The sequence below is a fragment of the Diceros bicornis genome, chromosome 5 (genome assembly GCF_020826845.1).
Source record: "Diceros bicornis minor isolate mBicDic1 chromosome 5, mDicBic1.mat.cur, whole genome shotgun sequence".
Lineage (NCBI taxonomy): Eukaryota > Metazoa > Chordata > Mammalia > Perissodactyla > Rhinocerotidae > Diceros > Diceros bicornis.
The window spans coordinates 26,722,510-26,741,043 of NC_080744.1; the positions used below are offsets into that span (position 1 = coordinate 26,722,510).

Consider the following 18,534-nt stretch of genomic DNA (forward strand, 5'->3'; position numbering starts at 1 on the left):
CCACAGCTTCTTTATCCATTCGTCCCTTGATGGGCGCTTAGGTTGCTTCCAAGTCTTGGCTATTGTGAATAACGCTGCAATGAACACAGGGGTGCATGTACCTTTACAAACTGGTGTTTTCAAGTTCTTTGGATAAATACCCAATAGTGGAATAGCTGGATCATATGGTAGTTACCAGAGGGGAAGGGGGGAGGGAGGAGGGTGAAAGGGATAATTCGGTACATGTGTGTGGTGATGGGTTGTAATTAGTATTTTGGTGGTGAACACGATGTAATCTATGCAGAAATAGAAGTACAATGATGTACACCTGAAAGTTTTACAATGTCATAAACCAATGTTACTGCAATAAACAAAAAATTTAAAAAAAAAATCATACACCATGATAAAGCGAGATTTCTTAGGAATGGAGGGATGGTTCAACATCTGCAAATCAATCAGAATTATACACCATATTAACAAAATGAAGAATAAAAATCATATGATAATCTTAATAGATGCAGAGAAAGCATTAAACAAGATCCAACATCCATTTATGATTAAAAAATCTCAATAAAATTGGTATAGAAGGAAAATGCTTCAACATAATGAAGGCCATATATGACAAACCTACATCTAATATCGTATTCAATGGTGAAAAGTTGCAAGCTATCCATTTAAGAACAGGAACCAGGCAAGGATGCTCACTTTCACCACTCTTATTTAACATAGAATTAGATGTCCTAGCCAGAGCAATCAGGGAAGAAAAAGAAATAAAATCTATCCAAATTGGAAAAAAAGAAGTAAACCTGTCACGCTTTGTGGATGACATGGTTATATATATAGAAAGCCCTAAAGAATTCATAAAAAACTATTAGAGATAATAAATGGATACACTAAAATTGCAGGATACAAAATCAACATACAAAAATCAGTTGTGTTTCTATACACTAACAACAAAATAGCAGAAAGAGAAATTAAGAATACACGTCCATTTACAATTGCAAAAAAAAAAGAATAAAATACTTAGGAATAAATTTAACCAAAGAGGTGAAACACCTGTACACTCAAAACTATAAAACATTGTTGAAAGAAATTAATTGAAGAAAACAGAGAAATGGAAAGATATTCTGTGCTCACAGATTGGAAGATTTAACATAGTTAAAATGTCCATGCTTCCTAAAGCAATCTACAGATTCAGTGCAATCCCTATCAAAGTCTCAATGACATTTTTCACAGAAGTAGGATAAAGAATCCTAAAATTTATATGGAACATCAAAAGACCCTGAAAGGCCAAAAGTATCCTGAGAAAATAGAACAACACTGGAAATATCACACTCCCTGATTTCAAAATATACTACAAAGCTGTAGTATTCAAAACAGCATGGTACGAGCACGAAAACAGACACACAGATCAATGGAACAGAATTGAGAGCCCAGAAATAAACCCACACATCTATGGACAGCTAATTTTTGACAAGGGATCCAAGAACATATAATGGAGAATGGATAGTCTATTCAATAAATGGTGTTGGGAAAACTGGACAGCGACATGCAAAAGAATGAAAGTAGTCCATTACCTTAACCATACTCAAAAATTAATTCAAAGTGTATTAAAGACTTGGAATGATGTTTTAAGCATCTTTAGATGGGCACTGTTGGATGCCTCTGGTCTTGATTCAGGACCCAATAACTTGGATGGTGCTTATTCCTCTTCCATTTGAGCCCATTTTAAGACACATTTTCTCATCTCCATGCCCATGCCTAGGGGTAGCATGCATTGAAGAGAATAAGGAGAAAAGAAGAGGAGGAAGAGAGGGGAAGAGAAGATTTGGAAAGCAAAATGAAATGAAGCCATTTTCCAAGAGAGGTGGAAATACACATAAAGGAATTTCTCTGGTTATTCCCGAAAGTGTTTATTATTAATAAAATGGGATAAAATAGAATTAAAATTATTCCTCCTTTTCTGCTACAATAACTAAGCTTATTACTCCTCTATAGGAACAAATATTGGCCATTTAAAATGAAACTATTAATCATCTCTCTCTTTTCTTCCCATGAGGGGTCAGCTCTTTGTTCTGTATTTGGGAAGAGGCTTACCCATGTCCTTGAAGCTGTGCATACACTCAAGGTGAGATTATGAGGAACATGCTTAGGAAAGGGATGAAAGTAAATTCATTGCACAACAATGATAACCTCTCCCTCACCCCAGAAGGAGCATCTGCTTGCAGCTCTAACAGCCCCCTCTTGTGACTGTACTTATGAATTCCTTTACTTAGAACCAGGAACCAAGTCAGTCAGTAATCTTTCAAGGTTTCTGTTTCAGGTCTCAAGATAAATGTCTCAAATATGCTACCTCCCTGTAGCGGGAAGGCTCAGTGAAAAGCTTCCCTCCACAATATTCTAAGATTAAAGATTGAATTATGTGCAGTCACTTGAGGATTTTAGAACGATTCTTGTGACGTTTTTCTCACAGAAATAGTTCTAAAATCTCCTTCAATAAAATTCATTTTATTTTCCTTAGTGTCTTGCACGTCCCGTGTTTAAAGGCAGTTCCCAAAGCCCATGTTGTTCATTGTTTAGCATGGAATTTTGCAGAGACTAGGCACTTAATAATAATGTGTTGGATGAATGTATTAATTAATATTTCCTGGGAGAAGTTATATGAAATAACTTTCAAAATTATTCTGAATAAAAGCTTCTAATTTTCTGGAAAACATTTTGAACAAAAGTTTCCAGCAGTGAAGGTAAATGCAACATTAGACCTGTGGGAAAAATTCAGATAAACCAATTCTCACTCCTCATCCTCAAAAACAAAAATCATGAATCTAGAGTAGGGAAAGCCTGGTAATGAGTAATATGACAATCTATGGCATGGTGGTCATGTAGTCATAATTGATTTAGTGTGTATTCAACATGCATCTATTAATGTGTCAGATTATAAAGTAACAACAGTAATTCAAGGCTGGTGTAAATATATAAATGAAAGAAATATTAAGATTGCTAAAAGAAATACAAAAGGTAAGAGTCATTATGTTATCTAGTTATATAACACAAAAGTCAGACCAACATTACAACTTTTTATCTAATGGCAGTATCATAATGGCAGTTCATTACTGCCATGTTCAGATGGTATGGAGAATCCAGACTGAGTCTAAAGAAAATAAATACTGTGGTACTTTTTGTTTTTGTTTGTTTGTTTTTATATAACAGCTTCATTGAGGTGAAGCTACCATGCAATTCACCCATTTAAAGTTACAATAGTAAAAGTGTTCAATGATTTTTGGTATATTCACAGAATTGTGAAACCATCGCCACAATCAATTCTAGAACATTACATAATCTCAAAAAGGAACCCATACCCATTAGCAGTCACTCGTCATGTCCCCCTGTGAAACTCCTTCTGGGCAACCACGAATCTACTTTGTTTCTGTCTTAGTTCATTCGGTCTGCTATAACAAATTATCACATACTGGGTAGCTTATAAACAACAGAAATTTGCTTCTCACAGTTCTAGAGACTGGGAAGTCCAAGATCAGCACCAGCAGATTTGACGTCTAGTGAAGGCCCACATTCTGGTTCATAGACGGTGCCTTCCTGCTGTGTCCTCACATGGTGGAAGGGGCAGGAATCTCTTGGGAGCTTCTTTTATACGATCATTAATCCCAAAGGTCCCACCTCTTAATACCATCACCTTTGGGGATTAAGATTCAATTTATGAATTTTTAAGAGACACAAACATTCAGACCATAGCAGTATCTATAGATTTCTCATTCTGGACATTTCATATGAAAGGAATGATACAATATATGGCCTCTTGGCGCTGGCTTTTTTCATTTACCATTATGTGTTCAAGGCTCATCCATGTTGTTGCATGTATCAGTACTTCATTATTTTTTATTGCCCAATAATATTCCATTGAATGGATGTACCATATTTTATTTTCCAGTTTATCAGTTGATGGAATTATGTTTGTTTCCGCTTTTTGCTTATAAATATTCATGGATACGTTTTTGTGTGGACATATGTTTTCATTTCTCTTGGATATGTACCTAGGAGTAAACTTGCTGGATCACATGATAACTCTGCATTTAATGGTGTGAGGAAGTTCCAGACGATTTTATAAAGTGGCTGCACCATTTTATGCATACATAAAAGTGTCACAAGTTTCCGTTTCTTTTTTTTTTTTTTTGTGAGGAAGATCAGCCCTGAGCTAACATCCGTGCTAATCCTCCTCTTTTTGCTGAGGAAGACCAGCTCTGAGCTAACATCTATTGCCAATCCTCCTCCTTTTTTTTTCCCCTTTTTCTCCCCAAATCCCCAGTAGATAGTTGTAGGTCATAGTTGCACATCCTTCTAGTTGCTGTATGTGGGACGCGGCCTCAGCATGACCGGAGAAGCAGTGCTTCGGTGTGCGCCCGGGATCCGAACCGGGCCGCCAGTAGCGGAGTGCGCGCACTTAACCGCTAAGCCACGGGGCCGGCCCTCCATTTCTTTATGTTCTCAACAACATTTGTTACTTTCTGTCCTTTTTATTTAGCCATCTTAGTGGCTGTGAAGTAGTATTTTCCTGTATTTTGATTAGTATTTTCTTGATAGCTAGCAGTGTTCAGCATCTTTTCCTGTACTTACTGACCATCTGCCTCTCTTCTTTGGAGAAACATCAATTCAAATATTTGGCTCATTTAAAATTGAGTTTTGACTTTTCCTTGTTGAGTTATGAGAGTTCTTGATATGTTCTAGATGTATCCCTTATTAGACATATTATCTGCAAATATTTTCTCCATTTTGTGGGCTGTCTTTTCACTTTCTTGATTGTGTTCTTTGAAGCACAAAAGTTGTAAGTTTGATGAAGTCCAATTTATCCATTTTGTCTTTTGTCACATGGTATTTTGGTTTCATATCTAAGAAAGCTTTGCCTGACTCAGGGTCCCAAAGATTTACTGCTATGTTTCTTCTAAGAGTTTTATGTCTTATTTAGTCTTTTATACATTTTAAGTTAAATTTTTTGTATGGTATAAAGAAAGAGTATAACTTCATTCTTTTATATGTGGATCTGCAATTTTTGAAAACACTATTCTTTCCCCTTGTCAAAAATCAATTAACTGTGAATATATGGGTTTATTTTGGGGTACTCGATTCTATTCCATTGATCTATATGTCTTCCCTTACTGAGTCATTAATTATGAATAGCTTCAAATTGAGAAGGTAGTGCTAAACAGTTTTCCTTAGTATTATTAACAATTTGCAACCTTGGTTGTTGACTACGAGTGAGTCAGTGCATCGTTCTCTCTATTATTTGGTATTGTCTTTCTTCTTAAGTCTAGATTTTCTGGTTGGTGTGTAGCAATATCTGGCTGTTTGTGTTGTTTCCTTTGCTTTTAAATCAATATTATTGAGTTTCAAAGAAATGGAAACATAGTATAAATTCTTTTCGTCTGGCTTTTATTTTTTTCCATATAATGTTTTGAGAATGCATCCATGTCACTGTGTCTATAAGATTTCATTTCTATTTATTGCTGAGTAGCATCCAATTCACTTGTTGATCGACATTTGGGTTATTTCCAGTTCTGGGTTATTATGAAAAAAAGTTGCTATGAATATATGAGTACAAATATTTCTATGAACATATTTTTTTACATCTTTTGGGCAAAAACCTAAAAGTACAATTGTTAGATCATGTGGTATGTGTATGTTTAACCTTATAAAATGTGCTAAAACATTTTCCAAAGTGGTGGTGCAATTCTACATTCCTAGAAACAATATAATAAACCTATAAGAGTTACGGCTCCTCCATGGCCTTGCCAACGCTTGATATTGTCCTGCATCCTTTCTCAAATGGTTTCGACCTTCATTTCAGTTGAGGGTTTCTAGGCCTATCAATTGGCTTAGTTCTGGGAACTGAATAATGAGGCTATGGATCCCTACTATAGCAACTCAAGTTATGTTCCCCGTCCCCAAACAAATCAAGAATATATAAAGCAAGACCTTAGTAAGTTTCCCCTTTCATTTCTAGGTACTCCATGATTAATTATCTCTGTCCATAGATCTCTGAAGGTTAAAACACTGTGATTAATGCTCTTTCCCTGTGATTTATTGTGGTAATATCACATACTTTGTCTGTTAAACACTGCCATTTATCACCCTAGGATCCCATTATGACAATTGAAATCAGGAAAGCAACTCATATGGCAATATCTTCCTTCTGTTCTCAGTTCTGTATCCATCATCTCACCCCACAGAAACTGCCTCCAATTAACGTTTTAAGACTTCTGGTAACCTACACAGCAATACATTTCTTGGTACCCTGGTGAAGAGAGTTTCCTCTGGGATTCCCAAAGAGTATGGTTAGCAAGCATATCATCAGATTGCACTCATAAATTCCACTTCATAACCCTGAATTTTCAGACTTCTTCTTCTATAAGATACCCAGGAATTTTCTACATTCCAACCTCCTTAGTTGTAGGCCAATGGAGCTCTGAGGTCCACTAGGTCCAAAGTGTATATGGGAAGTAAGGCATATCAAAACCTGAAAGGAGATGGTTATGTAGAGAGTCAACTTAAAATGAGCTACAATCTTTAAACAAGTGATGCAACCTACTCAAAGAGATTGCTCAGGAAGAGAACAAGGGATAAGTACCCTCACCTCACTCTGTTACCTCTGTCAGATTTCTACGGGGGACTCCTCATTGGCAGAAATCTGCTAGAATCCAGAGGAAAAAGAATTGCATTGATGTGGTCCATTCACATTAGGTCTAGAGGCAGGAGGGAGGAGGAGATGAGGGAGAAGAAAGATGTCGAGTGGATGAGAGGCAAATGGAACACTTTTAGCTGATGATCTGTGTCTAATCTTTCACTCATACCACAGTTTTAATTTCATAGGCTTAATATCAGGTAGAGGAAGTCCTTCTTCTTCTTTTCCTTTCAGAGTGCCTAGAATATTCTTGACCTTTGTTTTATGTATATTTTAAAATTTGCTTGTATGCGCGCGCACACACACACTGTTGAGACTGATGGAGATTTCATTGAACTTATTACAAAAAGGTGAGAGAATAGATATTTTTGCATTATGCATCTTCTAATTCATGAACATGGCATATTCTGACACATACATCTTCTTTTTTAAAATTTATGTTTTATATTTTTCTGTGCTGAGGTCTTGTAAATACCTTAAAAAATTTTCCTAAGTATTTTGTTGTCCTAAGTGATTTTAAGAGTTTTTTTTTTTAATTTCATTTCTAATTTCTAGTTGCTTGCACACAAAATGTAATTTTAAATATCTTATTGCTAAAATGATTTAGTAATGTAATATATTTGTAGATTATTTTGAATTCCTATGTCACAATCATATCTGTGACTAATGTTATTTATATTCATTGATTTATAAGTATTAAAACTTTTATTTATTTTTCTTTTTTTTAATACTGGCCAGGATCTCCAGTACACTGCTTAATAGAAGCAGTGCTATTTGGCTTCTTTGAAAAAAGCTATTTAACGTTTCACCATGAAGTTTGGTGTTTGCTTTACGTTTGTAAGATACACTCTTTACCAGTAGGAGGAAGTTTTTCTTTTATTTCCAACTTGCTAGGAATTTACTTCTTTATTATGAGTGAATGTTTATTATATATCAAATACCTTTGCATAACCATTGAGATGATGAAGTGATGTTTTTATTAATGTGGATTATTACTTTGATTTAAAATGTTAAATAAATGTTACATAAAACCCAACTTGGTTGTGATGTATTATCCTTTTATATAAACTGCTAATTATTTTTGCTAATATTTTGTTTAGAAGTTTTGAATTTATGTTCATTGAGTGAAGTTATCCCATAATTTTTTAGAAGTTTCTTTATTCAGGTTTTAGTATCAAGATTATTCCGCCCTTGTAAAATATTTCCTCTTTTTTTGTATGTAAGTAATTTTGGTGCACCAGTCATATTATGATAGGTTATGCTGTCATAATAATAAATAACGAACTCCAAAATCTCAGTGGCTTAAAGAAATAGTTGTTTGTTTCTTGCACATACATAGTTCATTTTGAATCAAGGTGATCTTCTCCAGGTCAGCTATACCACATGTGATGACTGACATTTGAACCTCCATATCAGTACACAATTCAACAATCACCACACTCTGAGAAGGCAGAGGTTGGAAGTTAAGTTAGGCAATTAAATTCCTCTATCATGAAGTGACGCATGCCATTTCTACTCACACTTCAGCCAAAACAGTCTTCGTATGGCCACTTTAATCTTCAGGAAGCACACAATTCTCCTGGGTTGCCGGAAGGAGAGAGGAACTGGATATAGATCAACAGTACATAGTCAGCCTCTGGGCTTGTAACCAAGAATTCCTTTCCTCTCTTCTCCCCATGCAGGAGACAGGTACTCCTTCTCCAAGGGAGACAAGTTAGGATCCCCATTCAGTGACTCCTTCTGATCAAAGACGGAGTCTCTGATTGATATCCTAATGTCTTCCTCAGATCTTGATATAGCTTCTCTTGACTAAAGATCTACGAAGGAACAAACAAGAAGAAAACAAACAAACAAAACAAATAATCTAAAACAAGTAAACTGTCTCCTCCACACACTCAATGTGCAGTGCTGAAGCAGTTACGGGATTACGTTGTACAAGGTCCTCTCACAAAAGAGAATGAAGAGGGACGTACAGTGTTGGTCTGAAGCTAGTCTGCAATCCCAGGGGGCGATCATTATGACGTTCCTTACCCCATTGTGATGAGAGTCTGACTGTGCTTTATGCAAGGAGATCTCTTGCTCATTGGTTTTCACATTCTCTGGCTCAGCCCTCTGGAATATTCTTCTTCTTTACCTTCTTTAATCACATGTAAAGGGCTAAGCCTTCCATGAGGCTCTGGAATATTCTTCTTCCATTATCTTCTTTGGTCACATGTTAAAGGCTATGCCTTCCTTTAGGAATAGAATTCTGAGCCCCTTCTCTGCTTGGGTTTCTTAAGAGCTGAGGAATACTTTGAATTTCTAACAATTATCGTTTGTTTTAGTCAAATCTGCTTTTGGCCATACAGCTCTTTCAAAAGATTAGTTGCCTTCTTACCTATTTAATTCTAGTTAGTCATATATTTATGTATTAAAATACATTAAAATAAATTTATGTATTTACAAAATTTATTTATATTTAGAATATATAATGTATATAATAATATTATATATATATAATATTATATATATAATATATATAATCTTACCTATTTAATTCTAGTTAGTCATATATTTATGTATTAAAATACATTAAAATAAATTTATGTATTTACAAAATTTATTTATATATAGAATATATAAAATAACAAAAGAATTATTATATTTGGAAGATCTGTTAAAATCAACATGATATTGGAAGAGAAAATGAATGGTTTTTAGTGCTATTTCAGATTTGAAAATCCAACAATTCAAGATGATAATTAAAAACTATTTCTGATTTCCTGGAAAATGGGTTCATTCAATCTAGCTATTTAGGAAAAAGTTGAAAAACACTTTGTGTTTTATTTTAACCCAAGATACAAACATAATACCTGGGAATCTCAGGGAATAAGGCTGTTTTATACATTGAACTCAAATATGGGAACATTTTTTATAGAAGGAAAGTTTACCTTAGGAGGTCTTGACTGTGCTTCCAGAGTGCCTGCTTTCTTCCTGTCTGTGGTTCATGGGTTTTTCCAAAGCCACTGAGCAGGTGGCTGCCTTCATGGAGCTCTAAGGTTTTTGATTATCTTCCACTGTCATTTCTATTACTGTGGGATCCAGGAGAGCACAGAAGTACGTTGCTGAGTCTGCCAGTTGTAAGGGAGAGATGATGAGGCTGATGAACTTTTTTGCACTTTGAAAATTCACAGAGAAGCAATCCTGCTTTGCATTTGGCTTAGAATAATCATGATAAATAAGGAAAACCATCTCTCCACTGGGAGGCTGTTTGTACCAGTAGAAATCATCATATCTGCCCCAACTGATTTCATACTTGCAGTTCATGGTCACAGTTTCTCCTTCCCGCCTTGTTATTGTAGTCTGAACTTGAATTATGTTCTGAGCAATGCTGGATCCTGTGGAAAAAGAAGAAGAAAGAGTTGGTCCTCTGAAATGTCTCAGATGGGCCATGAGGACTAAATCCATTTACGATACAAACAAAAATGAAAGAATCATGTAGTGTTTCATTTCCCCACCTCTCTCTCCTCTTAATACCCCTGCCAGTTACAACTTGCATCATCCCTTCCTTGAGCTCTGAGAGGAAGCCGAGGCCCCATGTTTAGGGCCACACATACTGAAGCCAAAGGAGGCCAGGAATGCCCACAGCAGGCCAGGGCAGAGCATGATAGACCTTCTTCTCCTGGTGGAAATTTCTCTTGTTCTCACTCAAGCCCAGAGACCAGCCCTTCTTCTGAGTACCTGAGTGCTGAGTTTCTGGGGCTATTAGAAGTTTCTACTGCCAAACAGAAAGTCAAGTTCATAAGTAGGATGTTACACTGCCCTATTCAGAGACTGGAACGTCTAACCTACCCCAAACCTCTGTTTTGTCTTGATGTTTTTTCTGTGGCAATACATTTGAAAAATGGCTATTAGATCTACCAAGGTACAGGAATGAAGTTTAATTATCTTTTTGTTTTTGAATTCTCACTTAATACAGCCATGATCAGTGACTATATTCCAAATGATTTAAATCCTTTGGAATTGATTAAGCCCTGCTTCAAGATCCAGAACAGAGTCAACTGTGATGAACATTCCATTTGTATTTGAAAAGAATATGTATCCTGTTGTTTGAGGGGGTAAAATGCTTTATATATACAAATTAGGTAAAGAATGTTGATTTTGTTGATCATATTTTCTCTACATTTCCACTGAGAAATATGTGTTAATGCCTGCCACTATGGTTGTACATTTGTTTATTGATTTTACTCAACAAATTCCACTTTAATTCTGTGGGTTGTCTTTTTCACTTTCTTGACAGTATCTTTTGAAGCAGAAGAGTTTGTGTTTTATGTTTGATATAACATTTATGATCTGATATATTTTGAAGCTATGCTATTAGGTGCCTATAAAAATAGAATTGTTTTATTTTCCTGGTAGATTGTGCACTTAATCATTTTATAGTTTTTCTCTGTATCTCTAGTAATAATTTCTGGTTATTGTTTACTTCATCTGATATTAGTATAGCTATTCAGCTTTCTTTTGATTAGGGACTCCAAATATCTTGTTATCATGCAAAAGAATGAAGTTGTATCTCTACTTCCCACCATATTCAAGAATTAACTTGAATTGGATCAATGACCTCAGTGTACCAACTAAAATTTTAAAACACTTAGCAGAAAACACAAATGTAAATCTTTGTGACCTTGGATTAGGCATGGTTTTTAAAATATGACATCAAACCCAAATAACTAAAGAAAAAATATATAAATTTGTCTTTGTCAAAATTAAAAACTCTTCTGAATCAAAAGATACTATCAAGAAAGTGAAAAAGATAACCCACAGAATGGGAGAAACTATTTACAAATTATATGTTTGTTAAGGGTCAAGTATCCAGAATACATATAAAACTCTTGTAACTCAACAATAAAAAGACCAATGACTCAAGGAAAATTTTAATTTTAACAGTGGTTTTACTGGGCTTCTGGTGATAGTAGGGATAAAAGTGAGAGGAAATGCTACTTTTCCCTATATATCCTTTTGTATAATTCTATTTTATACCATGTGTATTTATTATCTATTCAAAAATCCAAGAATAATTTCTATTAAAAAATTTTCACTACTCTTACCCCTCCTTTATAAATATTAATTATTTTTTTCCCTTAGAAAGGAGTTGTTGAGCTTTTTTTCTCTAATGCAAACTGTTTGTTTAAAATAGTTATTTTCCTTTCCTGAAGGAACATTGGGAAAAACTGAAACAGTTCATACTGTGCGTGTACACTATCATCAAAAATATTTCAAAGTATTTCTGGTGAGTAGACATCCATCAGAGGAGAGAGGCAGAACAGAGTTAAATGTTGCCATCCCTTTCTTTTCATCCTGCTCAATCTTTGGCACTGAGAACAGTGTCTGGCACAGAATAGACAGTCAGTAAATATTTGTTGAATGTTGAAGTTGAGAAGTGAAAAAGCTTTACAGGAATTCCTCTCATTGCTACTTGAATTGTACATTTTATAACTGAGCACTCATACTGTGAAGATGGACTTTACATTGGAGAATGGATATAAATGTTACATGACAAATATATTTTATATGTTAAATTGATGTGAATTAATGCATATGTTATGAATTAACGCATTGAGGCACATAATTAAGACACACCTAGAATGAAAATACATATAGTAAATGATTATCCTTGTGTAATGAAATTTTGAATGATTTTAATTTCGCCATTATATTTTCTATATTTTTAAAAGCGTCCGTAATGAGCATGTGTTGATGTTATATTAATTATCTTTTTTTTCTGAAGGCCACCAACTTGAAACCCAAAAGAGTTTTAGATCTCCTTGGTATGTTATGGGAGGTGTAGGATTTCAATGAGACAACCTCAAATACCCCATTGAGGTTAACTTTACAATTTACATATCTGCTTAAAACATCACTACCTCTCCTGTAGAGTATGTTGGAGTCAGTACAAATTATAGTAGTTCATCCTGAGTTATTTGAAAACTGAAATTTTTATAATCACAATGATTAGATCTCCACATTCTTTTTCAGTGGGAAACAAGCACATTGTGACAAGCTGTTTAACCCAAACCATGGTCAAGGGTAAAGCATGTGACTGGAGTGCCCACTGCAGGCTGCAGGGGCCTGAGAGCTCTGCGTGTTTCCTGCACAGAAGTACAAGGCTGAGTCTCCTGGGTGGGTGGCTGCAAAATGCAAGGAGACATGTTCTTCAATCCTACTGTGAACCTTCTGTTCTGTTTTCTACCCATATTTGAACAATTCTCTATTAGAAAAGTACAGTCTTTCTCTGCTTCCTTCTTGTATCAAGAGAAATAATTCAAAGCCCCATCTGTATGGTTGCAGTTGCTAACAGCCGTTTCTCTCTCCCAGAACTTCAGGATTGAAGGGCTCTGTACCATAACCATTTTTGGCCACTCACCACTGTTGAGACAATGAAGATGGATTACTGGGTCATTTTCAGAATTTACGTTTTATTTCTAGAGTACCTACAGGAAACTTTAGGAGAACCAGAATGACTCTCTTTACCTTCCCCAGACTTGTGATGGATCCTTCCAGAAGCTCCTGGACTGACAGTATCAGAATCTATGACAAATCTTAGACAGATAAAAATATTAATAAGAAACATCTCTTTTCATCAACTTCCTCAGAATTATACCTAGTGAATAAAAGCATTTGAATAAACATCGTTTAAGGTTAAACTCCATGGAGAAAAAGGATTGAGGGAAGACAACATAACACAAGTAAGAAAGGTGGTTCACTCAGCCTGATGTGGCTCTAACAGTGGTGTCCAGCCATGTCATCTCTAAGAATAGAGAGAAGTAAGTAGAAGACCTGGCAATAGAGGGTTCTACAATAAAGCTACCCTTAAATTTAGTATCAAAGTGTACCTGAAACAATCTTATTGCTTCATGAGCCATTGAAAATCTAGTTTCTCAAACTACTGTTAATGTATATACATTATTAATGGTATTGTGGTTATGTTAAAAAAGAAACTCTATCTTTTAGAGTACTCCACCCTGGGCTTCTAGCTCCACCCTCAACTTAAGCTGTCCCTGCATTCCTGCAGCATAGAGAGGCTCTCTCTCTCTCTTTGCTCTTGCTCCTGCCCCAACAATAGATGGTTGTTTGTTATTTAGTGCTGGCTAGGCTCATTGTGTGGATAGGTGGACTTCTCTGTTGTCTTGATCCAGTTTTAGATCTTAGACTCGCCCATGTGCCTGGATCTTGGATTTAAGGTTTTCTCAGCATTCGTCTCTCTCCCCTCCAGAGGCCAAAAACTACCGTGTCTCTCTGTGGATACTGTGTAGAGAATTTTCTGCCTCTCTTTCATTGGTAGCAGAATTAAAACAGAATTGTTATAGGATCATCAGCTCAGAATGGTTTCTTGCCCCTTACCCAAAGGTAGGGGCCATTTCTTTGACTCTTCTCTCTGCTGCAATGGATCTTAGCTGTGCCCTGGGCAGTGTGTGTGTGTGTGTGTGTGTGTGTGACAGAATTTACTGTCATCTCTCTATCCCAATCCCCAACAGCTCCAGGCTTTTCCTTCATGTGAGAGACTGCTCTAGGCAAGGTGTTGGGATTTGTGGTTTCCTACAATCACAGCTGGTTACACCCTGCAGGCCTTTATCTCTGATGGGGCTCCCTCTATCACCCACTCTGTACCCAGTCATTTTTTTGAACACATAGTTGAGGTCTGTGAAAATGTCCCTACTAGTGAACTCAAACTCCTCTTGTGTCTGTTATGCCCAGGAGTTCTATATTATCAAGAGAGCCCTCTCTCAGTCTTTTAGCTGATTTCTCTTTCTTGCTTGTATGGCAGCCAGCTCCTCTTTTACCTCTAAAGTTGTGCCAGTCCTTATGCCTGTCTCTCCTTGGAGAAGCCTGTTCCTCATTGCAATCCAGCCTACTTGGTTGCCCTGTGACCTCAGGTCTCTGATAGGTTAAAACAAAGTTTTGTTTTTGTTTTTTGTTTTGTGAGGAAGATTAGCCCTGAGCTAACATCCGATGCCAATACTCCTCTTTTTGTTGAGGAAGATTGGTCCTGGGCTAATATCTGCGCCCATCTTCCTCTACTTTATATGGGACACCGCCACATCGTGGCATGACAAGTGGTGTGTCAGTGCGCGCCCGGATCCGAACCTGTGAAACTCGGGCCGCCAAAGCGGAGCACGCACTTAACCGCTACACCACCTAAAACCAAAGTTTTGATTTTGCTGTTTAACTAATTTTACATGTTAGGGTGGAAACAATAATCTTTCCTGCTTCATATATCCTAGGAGGAATTGGAACTCTGTCCGTCTTCTATTGTTTCTAAAATTGAAGTATCAATATCAGGAATGCAGCATTCTCCCCAAACCATAGGAAGCATTGCAAAACATACTATCATTGTAAATCACAGTTCATAATTGAAATACCTCTTTTCTATCCAGTCACAGAAAGAGGGCACTGTTTTACTTTCTCCTGGTTGTATTTTGACTTTTATCTGTCACTTAGCCGCTTTAAAAAAAAACAGTTGAAACAATTTTATATTTTATTTTTAAAGGTCTTATAGAAACTAGAATCTTTATTGGGTCTTTGTTGATGGAGGAATGGGCAAGCTCCTAAGGGCATCGTTACTGATTCTGTGGCTTCAGCTAGGTTGTGAATCATAGGAGTAAATTTGAACTCAATAAGGAGAAATCCCAAGGAACAATATCAGGTAGAGGAATAGGATAATTTTAGTTTACTCTGGTCCAGATGGGTTCTCTTTGGGACCTTTAAAAATGGGTTTTGGAGATGAGATTATGGATATACAGGGAACATCTTCCACATTGTTTTTTACCTTGGTCTTGATCCAAAGATCATGGGGAGAAGTATTTTGTAAAACATATAAGGGAATTTGGACATAGACATTTTCCTTAAAGCAATGAGAAGCAACTGAAGGGTTTTACATAAGGCATATCTTTTTTTCTTGGAGGAACAAATGGTTGACTAAACCCATGAGGCTGAGTATCCAACAAGCATGGAAATCCTACTTCGAGTTCAGGCAGATAGAATTTCAGGGGAGGAATGTCCAAATTGTCCCGCAATAGATAACAACCAGGAAAGAGTTGACACCTCATGCAATCCATTTGTGGTTCTGACAAGTTGTCAAATACTTAGTTGAGAGTACAGGATTAAGAGGAAAGGAGGTTAAGTTTTAGGCACTTTGTCAGGCCTGCAACCACATGAGCTAAAGACCACTCAGCATTCACATCAGAGGATTCCTAGAGGGATTTCTAGGGAATTCCCAAGGCAAAGAAAATGACTTATCAGAGTTGAAAGACTACTTCTGTGGACTTGACCAAAACAGTTGGGAAGTAGGTGACTGAATAAAGGAATACCATGGTTTAGAAACTGCAGTCTCATTTCGGGTGCTTCCCTGAACTAGTCATGTGCAACTGCAAGATCAACTTCAGACGTTAACAACTGTAGCAGTGCCTCATCACTACCTCCTTTCTCGATTGTGATTAACCACAGCTTGTGATGGACATGTGATTATAGGGGGACCCCAATCCACAGACCCAGCTGTAGGGAGCATGGGAATCAAAGGGAAGCTAACCCAAGCTGGAGTTGGCAAGGGTTAGAATGAAATGTAGCCAAGGAGACAGCAGAATGTGTCTGGTCCAGAATGGGTTACTATTCTACGTTATCCAATAGACTCCAGTCTATAATCTTAGCTGAGGTTGCATTTTTTTGGCCAGTCTTTAGTATCTTCCATACTGTCCTCCCCAAGGTTGAGTTGAGCAGGTATAAAATCTTGAACAAGTATAATTTTAAAATGCTGCCATTAATATATTGCATTTTTTATGGGAAGAAATAGAAATATGATGATATCTGAGGAGTGTGGCTTTTACACATGGTCCTATGTGGTCTCTGAGTCTGCTGTGAGTGACTGCTTCCTAGAATGAATTCATCAATATCCTTTCTAGATCTTATCTTAAGCACCTTAACCACTAACTGCTAACACATATCTGGTTAAACTCTATGAGTTCTCCCTGAGAATATGGGAATAGGCAATTGTCTCAGGTTGAGTTTTTGGCTTTTTGTAAGGCTCTTCTACCATATTTTCTTGTTTAGTGGGCTCTGTGAGACAACAGAAGTATGTTACTGAGTCTTCTATCTGTGAGGGTGATGTGATAGTTTTAGTTGTTTTCTGGAAGTTCACAGAGCACGGACCCTGTGTAGAATTGATATCTGCATCTGTGTGCCAAGAAATGAGGAAAATCATCTCCCTAATGGAAGGCTTTTTGTACCAATACAATACATAATATACAACCCTGGTGTCACATAAACAATCTAGTTCTACAATCTCGCCCTCCTGCCTAGATGTTCGTTGCTGACATTGAACGACCTCTGGGACATGCTGGATTCTGTAGAGAGAAGAAACAACAAGATTGATCCTCTGAGCTGACCTGTAGGGAGTTGCCAAGAATTTCTAGGGCAAGAGTTAAATCTTCAGTCAAGGTGGTGTCAAAATCTGGTTCCTTTCCCCTTCCTTCTTATTTTCCTGGAGTGTTTGTTACAATTGGCCATTGTTCATCCTCTCTGCCCCTACCCACTATCTCCCCCCAATCCTAGGCTGTCCTAAGCCTCACTATTAGCCCCTGTCCCCACCAAGGAAAACAAAGGCCATCAATGCCCACAATGTGCTAAGAAGAGTCATTTTGGCACCTCTGTCTCTAGGATAATATCTCCTGCTCTGAGCCTGGGGCTCAGTCTCATTCAATCTGTGTAAAGCTCCACCTAGAATTGTTCGTGATGGGCAGTGCTGTTGTCTCAGAACAGGAAATCTGTTTGGTGGGGAAGGGGTGGGACGAGTCATCAGGTCCTATCCTGCTCATCCTGGCACAGACTGAATTGAGCCACTAGATGTGTTTAAGATAGCCTTTTCCCCTGAAACAAGCCGTTTATTCTCCAGAAATTTTGGGACCATGTCAATTGATTCCCAGATTTAGATTGACATTAAAAATAATATAATACCTAAGATTTCTTTTACAAGTGAAGAAAAGATATTTTAAATTAAAATACAAGTATAGCTCTGTATTCTTGTAAGGAAATAGATATATATTCTTTCACAAGAAATCTCATGATGATACTGGAACCCATACATTCTTTTCTATCTCCTTTCCCTCTGAATTCATGTTTTCAAACACTTTCCTTTAAAGTATACTCTCTTTTTCTGATTATCTTAGGTTTCTGGTTGTGATCTAGGTAACTACATTTCATTAGGATAAAAGAAAATTTCCATTCTATTCAATGTTCTTTGCCCTAAGCTCAGCTGTAGTAGATAACTTCTATGTCAAGATATCATTTCCCATGATTCCAGGTTGCTAGCCAGGCTGTGACATTTGGAGAAAATTATCTATTTTTCTATTTTCACCTCCAGCCCCTCACAGTGCTCAAGGAAGAGAAAAAATCCTGGAGCCACCATGCCATGTTGATCACCTCCCACCATTTTACTTAGAGAACTTAGGCCCAATTGACATGACCACTTTTAGTTGGTAATAAAAATACTAGCCATGATTCACCGAACACTTAACATCTTCTATTAAATTCATGTGTATAATCTTACTTAATCCTCACCTGTGGAAAAGCTGAATATTGTGGGAGATTTTCACTTCCCTGCCTACTGCCCCCTATTTTCCAGAGGGGAGATAGAGGCTCAGAAACTTGCTCATATCACAGTAAGTGGAGGACCTGGGGTGTAATACCCTCTAATTTAAGAGACTGAACTTCTGTCAGTACATACCACCTCCTATTATCTTCTCCCACCTTCTGTATTTCCTTTTACTTTTTATCTCAAATTAAAACAGAAGAATTACTTAATTATTGAGTTAAAAGATGTGTTACAGGTTATC

The 18,534-nt window shown here is 36.8% G+C and overlaps 1 gene segment (V, D, J or C); it reads right to left on the reverse strand.

Annotated features, from left to right (window-relative positions):
• Positions 1 to 9,703: 9,703 nt before the first annotated feature.
• LOC131405487 (T cell receptor delta variable 1-like) lies at positions 9,704 to 10,315 on the reverse strand. The segment is given in 2 exon segments: positions 9,704 to 10,047; positions 10,267 to 10,315. Coding segments are annotated over 2 exon segments (393 nt in total).
• Between the last annotated feature and the right edge of the window lie 8,219 nt (positions 10,316 to 18,534).